The sequence below is a fragment of the Fusarium redolens genome (genome assembly GCF_020744475.1).
Source record: "Fusarium redolens strain MPI-CAGE-AT-0023 chromosome Unknown BKA55scaffold_6, whole genome shotgun sequence".
NCBI classification, from domain to species: Eukaryota; Fungi; Ascomycota; class Sordariomycetes; order Hypocreales; family Nectriaceae; genus Fusarium; species Fusarium redolens.
Window position 1 is genome coordinate 842751 of NW_025763669.1, and position 14090 is coordinate 856840.

A 14090-nucleotide genomic window follows, 5' to 3' on the forward strand; every position below is an offset into this window, starting at 1 on the left:
TATGCTGCGTGCTATACTGGTGAGAGTACGACTGTCGTCTTGAGTTCTGTAGAACATATGCCTTATGGTGCGGTTAACCGACTTCTCACACAACTACATGCTAAGCAGATGACCTCAGGCTTGCGTCATCAGAATGCTCACGGAATGGTATTTCGTAGCTGAACAAACATAAACGCAACGTCAGGTTGGTCAGAGGCTGGCTACCCCCGGAAGCCCTCTCGACTAGTGCTGTTGGTGCTGGTGTTGGTTGTGCACAAGCCAATGTGCAGCATGACCATGCAGCGTCAGAATGCCCTGCATGGACAGAGCACCTTTGGTGCCATTACCCAGTTTTATTGTGCAGTGAAACGCAATGTATGCTTGCGGCGCAGTGTGGCCTTCAAACATAAGGTCCCTGGGAGCAACCATCTGAGTCTTGATATCCAGACACACCTTTCTCACCTACGTACGATTATAGGAATGGCCGAACAAACACGACTCCACATCTGGCTGAACTTGCCAGATAACCAAGGTCAGTTTATGTGATCAGAGCACAGACACCCATGCTAACAGGCTTCTGTCAGTCTCACTCGAGTGTGAATGGCGATTAGTGCGGCAAAAAGGAAATGGAGCACAACAGTTCCACAATCTGTACGTTGCACCCAAACTTAGCAACTCAGAACCACTAGAGACTTCCCTCGGTCCTGGGGTGTGGATCTCGGAAGTTGGTGCTCAGTCAAATGCTTCTCAGCTCAGTAAGAACCAAGATTCGGCCATCGCTGCGCTTCTACAGCAATGCATCAGCCAAGACGAAGGCGTATGCGTCTTCCAGGTTCCTAGAGTGAGCGGCTTTGCAGGACATGCGAACCCTTGGGCGTATCGTGTCGGAGACTGTGCCCTTGTTTCGTCGACCAAGACTTTCCTCTCGCCGCTTCAGGAAATAAAAGCTCCTGTCGAATCCATCAACACCGCCGAGGGCGTAGTCAAGGCCTTGGACGCATCAATCGGTGCCATTACCTCTCCTCTCAAATTATGCAACGAGACCATCGATAAGCTTGAGTTCGAACTTACACGAAGACTCTCCTTCCCCTTTATTTCGCCGGAGCCTATCCGCAAGCGGCGCATATGCTTCCTGATATGGAGTCGCATAGCGGCCAAGAGAGCGGCATGGGCCAATGCAAAGGCGCTGGGTATAGAAGTGGTAGTGATGAGTTCTGGCGCATGGTCCAAGGATGACAAGCCACCACATGAGTACATGATGGACGGTTACATCGGCATGGACATGACGACAGACGAAGATTTCTGGCGAAGAATCGTCGATGCGGTTGAGGCATACCCAGACCCCATCGATGGCCTCTGTGGACCGTGGGATCCGTTCATGGTGCCAACAGCCAAAGCAGCGAGACATCTGGGACTCTATACGCCAGGACCAGAGGCCTTCTCGATTTCGACCAACAAGTATCGAACGCGCCAGATGCTTGATCCCGATGAGAAGGACTTCTTCACTGTGCAGAGTCTTAAAGAGCTGGAATCGAGGCTGCAGTCTAGTAAATCCGTCAACTTCCCGGTCGTATGCAAACCAGTCGCTGGACTGAGCAGCTGGGGAGTCTACCGCGCAAACAACGCCTCGCAGCTGCGCGATGCCGTCGAGAAGTCTCTCCTCGTCAGCCAAGAGCTTACCGATCTGAGGGTTGTGATCGAGCCGTACATCGATGGGCCTGAAGTGGATTGCAACATCGTTCTCTTCAAGGGCCAGGTTCTGTATACTGAAATTGTCGACGACTTTCCTTGCTCTGCAGACCTCGCGGAAGATCCGACAGGAAAGCTTTTTACAGAGTCACAGACAGCTGTGCCCTCGAGACTCCCTGAGAATGAACAGCAGGCTATCACCGACGCGGTCGTCTCGGCAGTTCGCAAAATGGGGTTCGACACTGGCGTTTTTCACTGCGAGGCGAGAATTTGCAACTCGTCAATGAAATACACCTTCACCAAAGGCGCAACGATCCCAGACCTCGAGCCTATAGCAAAACCCAAAAGTTCCGAGGACACTCCGGTATATCTCCACGAGGTCAATGCCAGAATGCCCGGACCAATGAGTGCAGCCTCCAGCGTCATCTCGCGCGGAATCGACTTCTGGATGTTGGCTGTTCTCTGCGCAGTTGGGGATTGGTCTCGATATGAAGCCTTCTCAGCCCCATTCCTCCATCAAGAGGTCACCGACCACACATGGCTCATCAATTGCATTGTGCCAGTCAGCCTGGAGCGTATCAAGCCCCTGTTCCCCGACCATCCAGCAGACCAGCTCGGACATCAGGCGGTGGACAGCAGTCACAGCCCTATCTTGGAACTGGCCAAGACTCATCCCCATTTGACAAAACACGTGGCGCGACACCACGTGTACATCGAGCCTGCGACGAGATTGGGAGGCAAGGAGGGTGACTGGCTGTGGACTATGTGTATGGTGTTTCACACTCCGCATAGTCGAGAGCATGCCTTCCAACTAGCTCAGGAATTCCCGGAGGTTTACGAGGCTTTTGTGAGGGACAGGTACGGCCATGGCCAGAATGAAACAGTTACACTGAGAAGTCATTTTCTATGAGAGGTAGAGAGAGAAAGCCTGGCAGTGACAGAGCCTGGCGGAATAAGCACCTGAGATACCTCTATGGGGGAGTAGCACTTGAAGGCGATAGTGGATATCTATTGGTTTAAAATACTCTGCTCCACTATGGCTGCCTTGACGCTGTCGGACTAACTGTTTCGCCGAAGCCGAGTTTCTCCACTCCAGCCACCTGTTCAGTGGCTCACTCCACAATTCACGTAATCTACCCCCGTCATTCAATCTCCCTCTCTCTCAACCTCGCCATATTCAACTCCGCTCTGGAAACGTTCTCCTTCATTCAACACATCCATAACCTCCCATACCTCCTCGCCTAGAAGCCTTTCCTCGCCTCGACCCGACCGAACCCTTCCTCAACAATGCTCACCGAAAGAAGCCCGTGAATCGCGCTACAGCCGTTGTAAAATTCCGGATTATACCCACCCAGCGAGCGCGTTCTGCCTCGTTTTGTGGAATAACCGGGGCTTGTAGAAGGGACCTGCTCAGATCTCGCAGTTCATCTGGAGTCTGAGGCGACCTAGCAGTTCATCTGGAGGTCACAGGTAGCCTGGCAGCGAAGCCGGCTTCTCTTCGGCCTGCGTTGTCGAGTTTGGGGGATTCGTAGGTAAGTCCCAACGTTTGTTATACTGACCCTTTTTTGTATTTTGCAGTCAGTGGTATGTAATTTACTGCACGCACTATGGCGACTCCATCATGTATCGACATTGAACAAACAACCGCCGTCGTTGAGTGGGAGTGGGACGGGGCGACGCGTTCCTTAGCCACCCCAGATCCAGACAATGTTGCGATACGATTTACGTTACATATCGATTCGACCCATGACCAGCATCGCGCTCACTTCGAGATAATCATCCCTCTCAGATTTAAAGACAAGTCAAGTGGTGCGGCGGTTTTCCTCCGAATCAGCCCTTTAATCATCACTTGTTTCCGCTTTTCTACAAACATCGACCCTTCGGACTCCATAAAGCAGCGATTTGACTCTGCCACATGTCTCGAGTTTGAACTGAGCAATCCTATTACCGTACTCGTTCCTAGCTACGTCAAAGAGCCAATATCAGCCTCTCGGCCACGCTCTGGCAAGGTTCTTGACTCTCTCTATGAGCTATCCAGTGTCACTGCTCTTCGAATCTATATACAGGATTCTCTGTTGTCCCTCGACGAACTCAATTCCATCAGCGACAGAGTAGCAAAACGTCAGTTCGAGCCCTTCTCTGGCCCTGATTATGATATTTCGCGCATGTTCAGTGGCAGCGGAGCAAAGGTTACAAACCTCGCTCCACCCAAACCACCATCATACGAGAAAGCGACGAGCTTACAACCGCCGAGCGCTCCCTCTTATCAACGAAAACGACCTCGACAAGACAGTCTACAAGGGCCTGATAGCATCAGCCAGGTCTGGGACAAGCTACAGAAGCTAGAATCAATCTTTCACGATAAGGTCGGAGAGCTAACAGCCGAGAATGCTAAGCTCCGAGACCAGAAGCCAAAGCTTGGAGAATCACAAGCTGAGAATACCCAGCTTACAGACCAGTCACAGGTGGTTCTAGAGCTGAGAGCTGAGAACGCTCGGCTTCGAGAAGAGGTAGAGCGTTTGAAGAACAGGCAGGAGGATCTGGAGGCAGAGGTCGCATTACTACAAACCGCGCAAGCTAGTGAGAAGGATACAGAGGAGGTTGCGATAATAGAAATACGGGACGATATTGAGTCACTGGAACGTAGACTGTCTTGGATCGAGAATGGAAAAGATGAATACTTGATGAAGCAAATAAAGCAAGAAATTTTTGATGAGTTAGCCACGCGTATTTTGGGTGGCTAGACGCTTGTATCAAGGTACATTACATTATTGATCCAGAAGACCAAGGCGCTTTACTAACGGAACAGAAAGTGGATACACTTCAGGAGTGAACAATGAGCGAGATGACAGTAGATGACGCCACGATCACTGCTTTTCCAACATCACACAAGCTTGACAGGACGAACAACCTTGACCGTCCCTGCGAACATTTGTCTATACCATACGGCTCCAGCGTGACCTACCATCGCAAGCTGATCTGGGCTCGACGATATTTGCTTAGGACTTGCTATATATAGCTTCGTGTCCACTCCCGAATCTGCCTCAACACCTGCACAAGATGACGCCGATGGACGTCGACAGCTGCTGGTGGAGGGGACACTCAGATAGGAGCGTGGCATATGCCTGACCATACTCCGTCGGAAGCGTAAACGACATGACCAGCAAGGACAAGATGGTCCTCAACAGCGAAGGGAGATTAGACGTCTAGGAGTAAAAGTCGCATCCAATACCATCAAGTTCAACAAAGTTATTACTCTCGTTTATTTCCCTATGCCCTCATCCAGTTATACTGCCACCCCGGATACTAAAAAATATTATGTTTCAAATAGTGACTGTTCTAGTCAAGCCCTTGATTAATGAAGCTCAGCTCCACCAGAAAGGAGAACGTTGACGAGCTCTTCGTCTTGAGCCCTCACTGCTACTTCAAGAGCCGTCATATTGGCCGAGTCCCGGGCATTGATATTCGCTCCGTGATTCACCAGTACCTCGAGAGCGCTTGCACGTCGAAAGCGTACGGCAATATGTAGGGGAGTTGTGCCGGAGCAGTCACGCGAGTTCACATCTGCGCCGGCTTTGATCAGCGAGAGAAGAATACCGGTCGTTCCATTGCGAGCGGCGATGTGGAGTAATCTCGACGGTTTACTGTTGAAGCCATCGTTGTTGTCGGAAGTGAGTGAGCTAGAAGATGCAGGTATTGCCGGCGGTACTGGGTTGATGGAGAGCCGACGAGGGCCCAGCGTGTCCACTAGCGAACCACTAAAACCAGGCCAGTCCTCATCGAGAGAGGAGGGCCAGGGCAGGGCAGTAGGATCATCCAGGGGGCCGTCTAGTGCCCAGACGCCAAGGTCTTCCGACGCTTCGGCCCGTACACAGGCGGAGTCAGAGCCGGACCCAGAAGCAGACCCAGAAGCAGAACCGGGGTGTTGTGGCGGCGCCAAGTCCACGTCCACGTCCTGCGCAGCTGCTGTTGGCTGTACTGCGACGTCCGCAGTAGTGTCGTTGTGCTGTTCACGTTGTCGTTGACGCGCTCCTAAGGCTTGTGAGCGCCGAGAGAAGGTAGTTGCAGTTGCAGTTGCAGTAGGGTTATAACGTACTCGATGCTCTCTTGGCAATTCTGTTCCGCTCGCGCAGACGTTGCGTTTCCTGCTGCTTGGGCGATGCGAAGAGGACGCAGCCTTCAAGCTCTTCCATTTCAATCGAGAGCCAAGAAACAGTCACCCTGCTAGCAACATAAAGCCTGTCTCTGATGCAGGTAGACAATGTCTTCCAAGACCTCTAGACTAGAATCCGCCCAGCCTCAAGAGTGGCGGTCCATACTAATAAACGACCGCTATGGCGTATAATACGGCTTCACGGCACAATCCTTGGCCATCAGGAACGGGCAAAACACGACTCTGAACGAGCCGACGGAGGAAGTTTGTGCATTTTGGACCCCAAATACTCCAGGCGACAACATAAGAGAGCAGGGTTCTTGGCGGAAACTTGGTTATGGGTAGGTTTCTTGCATGCGTATAATATACCGAATCAGGCAACTGCAGTGGCTCATTAGATCATACAGGTATCATAATCGCGTTTCGGTGCTGTGCCGTACACATATACAGATTCCTTAGTGATCAGCATGTCCCAAAACAACAAGGGGCCGGGACGCCTTATATAGAAACTCCACTGATAAGAGATGATTAATGGGAATTAACGGGCATAACTTGACATCTGTGATCCTACGCTAACTGCATTGCATCTAGCTGATCTTAATAGGTACCTAGTCAATATATTCTCCGTAGCAGGTCCCGGCTTGGCTCCCCAGTACCGTAGCGTAAGATCGAGGACCCGACCTGGTTGCCAAGAGTAAGCTTAAACGTCAATTCATGGTCAATAATGGTACTGGATATAAATACAGGTCAAGTCATGGACGGTTCTGTCCTGAAAGAAAAGGATGTCAACGACCAATGGGATGTCTGCCTCTGCCAGGACCTTTTGTCCACGCTGTTGCAGTTGGTGATGCAAGGTCAGAACAGCGGGCGCAGCGGCGAATTGTGACTGTGCGCCTCGCTTGTAATGGCCATGGGCTGTTTGTTAAGATATACGAGCCTCAGCGGATCATTTTCCGCCACGGGTACCTGAAGATGTTGAACTTGCTAACTGAACTGAGCAGTGATGACCATCTAGACAATCTGTGATTCGTGCTCACAGCCCTGCGAATCAGCCCCTGCTAGTACCTTTGCGTGATTGATGATCCTTGAAAGGTTCGTTGGTAGCTTTAGGGATTAACACAGGCGACAGATCACTACATGGCTAGCACGGCTGCACGGCAAAGAGACGGCAACAAAGTTGAGACTTTAATATTGAGTGACAAAATTACTTGGACGATTCTGGAATAATCTGGTGTGACCTTTGACTACGACCTAACTGTTTGGTACCCCTTGATGCAGAGCATCAAGTCTTTTGACACCCCGAGGCATGGTCATTGTGGCCTGGCCGTAGCCAGAATGGCCCGGACCTGATCTTCACTCCCCTGTATATGAAGAGCTGGTGTTATGGATGCCAACACCTCGTCTTCGAGCTGTCAGATATCACGAACAGTCACTACAGACATCCACTTTCTACATCCACCATCATGTCTCATTATGCGTCCAATGACAAGAAAACCTCCCAAACAGATCAGACGCAAACAATCGCGACTATCAAGTATCAAATTGATGATGGAGTGCGACATACCTCTGAACAAGCTTGGAACAGGGGCTACACGAATGCCCCCAACGTAAAGCAGATTCCAGTACCCTACCCTCTCCACGATCTGCGCGCATTAGCTTTCCTCAACGGTGAAGCAGGCTGGTCTTGGTCACATTCTGCAGGTGTCCTGCGGAAATTCGGCTTCACTGCTATAAAGTTTGACCCTAAATGGGCCAAAGTCGACGACGAGGTGCAGGCCGGAGATTACGATGACTTGCAGACTCTAGAGGAGACTTATTTCCCCGAAGTAAAGGAGTCTATCCTCAAGTTGACAGGGGCGAAGCGTGTTTTCATCACGAACAGCATCGTTCGAAGAGGTGATGCGCCAGTCAAGACACCTACCAATGGAACTGGGAGCCTAGCAGCCGTCAATTGCAATGACCAGAAGAATGTGCCTGATAATTACAAAGCATCAGATGAAACCAGATCAACGCATCTCGCATCCTCTGACAACTCGAGGCCTGCGAGAGGAGCACATGTAGACTATACGCCTGTTGGCGCACGGCGCTCCATCCGTCGCTGGCGGCCTGATATTTACAAAGCCGCCCTCGAAGCTGGAATCATCGATGCCGAAGACAATATCTGTGCCGCAGCTAAAGTCGACGCCCAAGACAAGGCGAGCAATGCCATCATCGATGCAAAGTATAATGCGGACGGCAAGCTGGGACCGCGTTACGCAGCCTACAGCGTCTGGCGGCCCATGCGAACAGTCACGCGAGATCCGCTAGCAATGGCTCCGCGATGGTCTTTCCCCAAGGGCGGCGCCTTGGGATTTCTCGGGTATGAGTCTAGAATGTTAGCTGCTCCATCCATGGGCGGTGACTTTCTGCGGGAGTTGGAGTCTGTGGTTATCAGTGAAGAGGATGCCAAAGCGTATGAGAGCTCCAAGGGTGATGAGGCGGCGAGTGGACTGGAGAGTCCGCAATGGTACTATCTCCCAGAACAGAAGCCGGACGAGGTCATTGTGCTCAAGTTCTTTGATAGTGCTGCTCTCGGGGGAGGTTTGGTGTCTGGCGATGTTGGGGGCGCACCTCATGCGAGTCCTGATCTTGGTGATACTGCTTACGGGCCAGCTCGTTGGAGCATTGAAGTTAGATGTATCGCCATATGGTGAAGAGTTGCAGTAGTGTTTATAGCTTGTCAATACCGTTTCATGTCGTTAAGAAGTCACAAGTGTTTTAGGTTGCTCCAAGAATTGCTCAATGAACCTTGGTTGTTTTCATTAGACAACGACAGAAGTACACGTATATCATGGACAATACTTAGCCCAATGGATTCTGCAAGCAGAGTGACTCCAAGGATAGTATCTAGAGTATCCCTTTATCCATCACCGTCTCCCCTTCAGACTACTCATACTGCAGCTCGGCGAAATGATACGAAGTCGAATCCACCAAACTCACAACTTCTATCCTACGTACTATTGATAGTTACCTTGCCCTTGACAGTTGCCCTCCGCATGTAATACTTGCATAAGAACAGGCTCGAAGGGATAAAGAGCTGCGTATGACCCTGCAGAGTCAGAAGGAATGGTACCAAAGTGGACGTGCTGGTGCAGGCCGGTTCCTCGTGTGGGTGGGCTACCTAACCATGCTCCCGGCACATTTAGCTGCCCTTTTCTCTTCACTCAAAATTTGGCTTGTTATCCCATCTCAGGGGAACTCCACTGATATTCTTCATTCTCAAAACCCACACACGCCAGCTCTAGGTTTCCATCGCCCAACATGAAAGAACATCACACAAATGGCCACACCAACGGCTCCTCGGAGAAGAAGCCATCGCGACCTTCAACTAACGGGATTGTCAAGAATAAGCCAAGATGGCGATTCGACACGATCCAGATTCACGCAGGGCTGGAAGCAGACCCCAAGTACGGCCACTGCACCCTCCCCATTTATAACACCGCCTCGTTCAAATTCGGCTCTTCAGCAGCTCTGAATGTAGCCTTGAGTGACATCTCGAGCTCCCAAAACCACTTGTACACTCGAGTGTCTAATGTGAGTCTATCGAATACTATGTAAAGCCTATATCTAATACTGGTTCGCAGCCGACTCATGATGGGTTTGAGAAACGCATTGCCGCTCTTGAGGATGGCAGAGATGCACTCACATTTTCATCAGGCAGCGCTGCAGTCTTGGGCGTTATAGCTTCTCTAGCAGGAATGGGTGATAATGTCGTCGTGTCCACAAGCATTCATAGTGGAACGTATCGTCAGTTCCGCAAGGCTCAGGCCCAGCTGTAAGTCTTCTCTAGTTATAATCAGGGTAGTCTTGTCGTCTAATTCTTGCTCACAGAGGCATCGAGTCACGCTTCTGTGATATAAACGATCTTGAGCATGTCAAATCTCTCATTGACGACAGAACCAAGTTCATCTTCGCCGAGTCTCTCGGAAACCCCATGTTCTCCGTCCCCGATTTCGAAGCCCTCGCCGCCATCGCGCACTCAGAGCATACCAAAATCCCTCTTGTGGTCGACGCAACACTCACTGCGGCCGGTTACTTCTGTCAGCCTGCTAAATGGGGCGCCGATATCCTCATTCACTCCGCTACCAAATGGATAGGAGGCCACGGCACTACCCTCGGCGGTCTCGTTATTGAGACGGGACGCTCGGATTGGCAGACTAACAAGACTCGCTTTCCAGGACTTTACGGACAGCTTCCGGGGTTGCAGGGCGAGCAGGATGATTGGTATGCAGCTGCTGGTGACAGGGCGTATATGCAGTACCTCAAGACTGAGTATATGCGCGATACAGGGGCATGCCTTGGTCCATTTGCAGCTCAGCAGCTATTCATTGGTAAGAACCGAAGTCCCATCTTCAGATCAAAATGATCTCTAATTTCACTGGCTGTATCTAGGGGTAGAAACACTTTCAGTTCGCTGCGAGCGTCAGTCCAAAAACGCCGAGACCTTGGCCCTCTGGCTTCAGGCCCATCCCCGAGTCGCCTGGGTGCGCTATCTAGGCTCCCAAGATCATCCTCACCACCAACTTGCCCTCAAGTATTTCCAACGGGGCTTTGGCACCGTCATCACCTTCGGGCTCAAAGGTGGCGCGGAGGAGGCTATCTCGCTCATCGACTCCTTTGATATGATTATCAACACAACGAATGTGGGTGACTCTAAGACACTGGTTGGGCACCACTGGTCAACTACGCACAAGCACTTCACCAAGGAAGAGAACTTGTCTATGGGGGTGGACGAGGACCTTGTGCGGTTATCGCTTGGGATAGAGGATGCAAGGGATATAATTGCGGACTTTGAACAGGCTTTCGAAAAGACCGAGGCCAGACTATAGACCTGGAGTCTTAGGACTTGGTTGACCGTGAAAGGTACCAGGAAGATAGGCATTTACAGAAAACATATTTCATCCTTACATAGGTTATATAGTGTCCTTATATAAATAGTGATATAATCGTCAAGTCCTAGTCCTTAGTCGACCGAATGCCCCTTCCAGCCAGGATATCATTTCTCTCTGACTCCAGCCTATCCCTAGAGGTCTTGAACAAAGACGGTAGTCCCGTCTTTTCATACTCCAGCCCCTGAGTCATGGCTGCAATGCCCTCAGCGGCCAAGAAGATAACAGGCATTCCATGTCCATGAAATCCAGCAATTACAAAAACCCCATCCCTACCAGGAACCTCTCCCACGTGAGGAAGCGAATCAGTACTATAACCCATAATCCCGGTCCAAACACGATCAACACGGGCCCCCGAGTCCTCCCACCCGACAAACGTCCGCTGCATGTACTCATCCTCGAAGTACCGCCGCGCCGGCTCGATGAGCTGCGTGTCGTCGACGTTGTTGTACCAGCTCCCCGGATCTTTCTCATCATACTTGTGGTGAGCGCCGCCGACCACGATGCTGTTATCCGCAAGTTGTACCATATAGTTATAGCCCGTCTTGTTGGAGACTGGGTCCTGCTCCATTATGGCATAACTTGCAGCGAGGAGCTTTGGCAGTGGCTTGCCCTCGGGGCCTGTTATATGGCATGCGAGTCCCTTACAGGGCACGATGGAACTCGCGTACTCGGGGATCAGTGCTGACGTATAGGCATTCGTGGCGATGACGACTTTCTGAGCTGTCATAGTCTCCCCCGAGCGCATCGTGAGGGTATGACCGTCTGATTCAGCATGCTCAACTGACACCACCGTCGCTTGGGTCTTCAGAGAGAGTCCCATGTCGATGCAGCGCGCCAAAAGAGCTGTGAGAAGTTTGAAGGGTGATACCCGAGCTGCGGGTGTAGAGAAATAGCCTTTTGCATCTCGCAATCCTGTACGTTGGGGTGCGTCATCACCCTCGTAGAACTCTACCATATCTAGCAGCGTATCACTGAAAGACGATGCTTGCCTCAAGCCCTCGTATGCCTCACGCACCATGGAGACTTGCTCCGGGGTCGTGAGAACAGCGAGACTCTGCGTCTCCGCAAAATTGCAGTCGATAGCTTCCGACCTGATGAGAGACTTGATCACGTCAAGGTGGCGGGCTTCAAATTGCGCGACCTCGGCTGCCGCAGAGGCATTGTATCTCTTGGAGTTGCTCGCAGCTCCCATCAGATAGTCAGGGAGCAGGTGGCCTCCGTTCCTACCTGTAGCTCCAGAACATGGATCCTTTGCCTCCAAGAGGAACACTTTGGGCGGCGGAGAGGTCGTCTTCAGGATGTGGTATGCTGTAGCAATGCCTGCATAGCCGCCACCGACGATCGCCACATCACATGAGCTGGGGAGAGGCTCGGTATGTGAAGGTACTTCTTGCTTCTGGGCTTCGTGCTGCCAGTAGGACTGCGGTGATCCTTCCACGGGAAGGCTTGAGATGCTCATTGTGATCTGTGCCGCAGTACCGTAGACGAAAGGATCAGAACCAGATAATTCGAGAAGACCGCCACTAGCAGCGCGCAGTATGTGCTTACCTATCCCGATGCGATTTTATGACAAACTCGCGAAATGTAGTGTCAGAACCCGCTCTTGACGGGCTTGACTTGCATGGGATGTTGGAGGAACAAATGTCAATGACCCCGCAGAAAGTCGACTTACACCGATTACGATGCCGATGATCTTATCCTTGCATGAATGACACTGCATGCATATACTTGAAGATACGTCCAAAGGTCACGTCCAATTATTAAGCCAAAGGCGACGTATTCATTCTCCGTCTCGAAGATAGAAATGAGTTCGAAGCCATTTATGACATGCCACTTTCGGTGTCGTAATATATCAGAGCCTCAACGGTAACTGGGTAAGGTAGTTTCGCCTATACCGGTCTTCACCACCTTTGTTCCGTGAACTCATGTACCTCTTCAAGTTGGCCCAATATGTCCACCACAACCACAATCACCAAAACAACCGAAGTCCCCTCGCCCGAGTCCGCTGACTTCACGACCATCTCATATACAAAGATCAAGCAAAGAGACGCAAATGAGCTGTCCGCTCTCCGAAAAGCATGTGAAAAGGACGGGTTCTTGTACCTGGATCTCCAGAGTGCGAACGGAGAGCCCATGCCTGTCACCCAGGAGGTACCATCGGTATACAAGGCTGTCAACCGATTCTTCCAGCTGGAAGAAGAGGAGAAGATGAAGCATGATGTTGATGCAATCGGCTCCTGGAAGCTCAATGGGCGCGTGGATACTTGACTCCGTGGTATTGTTGTGTTCGTTCTGACTTGTTGAGTGCAGTTATACCCCTTTCGGGAGGAACGCAGGCCTTGCTGGCGATGGGAAGAAGTATGGCGTGGAGGGATACACAGTAGGCTTTCTAACAACTTCATTCATCGGTAACCTGTGAATAACATATAGCTACCAGTTTCCCCGAGATGGTATCTGCAACCCCGTCAAAGATGAACATCCTCTTTCTCTGCCAGCCATTTTGCAAGATGAAACCCCTCTCCTGGCCAGCGTCATGGACCAGCTCCACGAGATCGGTCTAGGCCTCCTAGGCGCCCTGGACCAGATCAGTCACAACACAGGGCTCGACAGCAGCGCATCACTTGCGCCAAAACACCGCCTCGCAGACCCTTCAACCTCGTGCATGACCGTCCAGCGATACCCCTCCCTCTCAACCGAAGGCTCCAACGCAGGCCTCAGCGCCCATACCGACGTCGGCAGTCTCACTCTTCTTTTCTGCGACGCCCGCGGCCTGCAGACATTCAACCAGGACACGCAGGAGTGGCGCTCCGTCGAGCCGCGACACGGCTGCGCGGTCGTCAACGTTGGTGACTCCCTCCGTTTCTTGTCGGGGAGGAGATTCCGGTCTGTAGTGCACCGTGTCGCGCCGTACCCGGGGGAGACGATTGAGAATAGGTTCTCGTGCGCGTACTTTGTGAGGCCAAGAATGGATGTTGAGTTCGAGGACGAGAAGGGTGACCGGTGGAAGAGCATTGACTGGCATATGAGGAAGTACAAGAGTTACCGCGAGGCAGGCAAGACGGCTTAAACTCGATGCATACGATGTAAAATGAGTTTGGGCCTAGTCATGAGCAGTTTACTCATACTGACTTGGGCGTCTCCTCATCTCCACGAAAGCCGCATGTATTCGTAGCTATCGCCAGATCTTACCAGTAAGAAGCAAAGCTCTATGAGATACGGAGATCGCAATACATGACCTTGAGCAGCGTCTGTATGCACTGATTACTGGTGGTGCTCGTTCAGCGTCATAATCGCAAGCTGTTTGCCCGAATGATTCCCGGATGTGTATGATAGAATGC

General features: G+C 51.5%; 7 protein-coding genes across 7 annotated transcripts; 5 read left to right on the top strand and 2 right to left on the bottom strand.

Annotated features, from left to right (window-relative positions):
* Positions 1 to 459: 459 nt before the first annotated feature.
* Positions 460 to 2578, top strand: BKA55DRAFT_508306 (putative carnosine synthase 1; the record flags this gene model as incomplete). The annotated part of the gene is made up of 2 exons (XM_046187416.1): positions 460 to 511; positions 564 to 2578. The coding sequence occupies 2 exons, from the start codon at positions 460 to 462 to the stop codon at positions 2576 to 2578; spliced, it is 2067 nt and encodes a 688-aa protein (XP_046050914.1).
* Positions 2579 to 3308: 730 nt separating this feature from the next.
* BKA55DRAFT_491795 (uncharacterized protein) lies at positions 3309 to 4412 on the top strand (the record flags this gene model as incomplete). Its single annotated transcript, XM_046186261.1, has 1 exon — positions 3309 to 4412. A coding segment is annotated over one exon (1104 nt), but the record flags the coding sequence as incomplete, so codon positions are not given.
* A 611-nt stretch (positions 4413 to 5023) lies between these two features.
* On the bottom strand, positions 5024 to 5861 carry BKA55DRAFT_537760 (ankyrin repeat-containing domain protein; the record flags this gene model as incomplete). The annotated part of the gene is made up of 2 exons (XM_046189956.1): positions 5024 to 5646; positions 5765 to 5861. 2 exons carry the CDS (start codon positions 5859 to 5861, stop codon positions 5024 to 5026), a joined length of 720 nt encoding a protein of 239 aa, XP_046050916.1.
* A 970-nt stretch (positions 5862 to 6831) lies between these two features.
* Positions 6832 to 8738, top strand: BKA55DRAFT_563873 (uncharacterized protein). The gene has a single exon (XM_046192441.1). The coding sequence runs from the start codon at positions 7189 to 7191 to the stop codon at positions 8512 to 8514; it is 1326 nt and encodes a 441-aa protein (XP_046050917.1). The 5' UTR covers positions 6832 to 7188; the 3' UTR covers positions 8515 to 8738.
* A 170-nt stretch (positions 8739 to 8908) lies between these two features.
* Positions 8909 to 10689, top strand: BKA55DRAFT_725633 (uncharacterized protein; the record flags this gene model as incomplete). Its single annotated transcript, XM_046201116.1, has 4 exons — positions 8909 to 9394; positions 9445 to 9635; positions 9692 to 10191; positions 10253 to 10689. The coding sequence occupies exons 1-4, from the start codon at positions 9122 to 9124 to the stop codon at positions 10687 to 10689; spliced, it is 1401 nt and encodes a 466-aa protein (XP_046050918.1). The 5' UTR covers positions 8909 to 9121.
* Positions 10690 to 10816: 127 nt separating this feature from the next.
* BKA55DRAFT_592695 (FAD dependent oxidoreductase) lies at positions 10817 to 12211 on the bottom strand (the record flags this gene model as incomplete). Its single annotated transcript, XM_046195430.1, has 1 exon — positions 10817 to 12211. One exon carries the CDS (start codon positions 12209 to 12211, stop codon positions 10817 to 10819), a length of 1395 nt encoding a protein of 464 aa, XP_046050919.1.
* A 213-nt stretch (positions 12212 to 12424) lies between these two features.
* On the top strand, positions 12425 to 13985 carry BKA55DRAFT_313916 (2OG-Fe(II) oxygenase family oxidoreductase). Its single transcript, XM_046185655.1, has 4 exons — positions 12425 to 12626; positions 12693 to 13004; positions 13063 to 13132; positions 13190 to 13985. Exons 2-4 carry the CDS (start codon positions 12703 to 12705, stop codon positions 13817 to 13819), a joined length of 1002 nt encoding a protein of 333 aa, XP_046050920.1. The 5' UTR covers positions 12425 to 12626; positions 12693 to 12702; the 3' UTR covers positions 13820 to 13985.
* Positions 13986 to 14090: the final 105 nt, after the last annotated feature.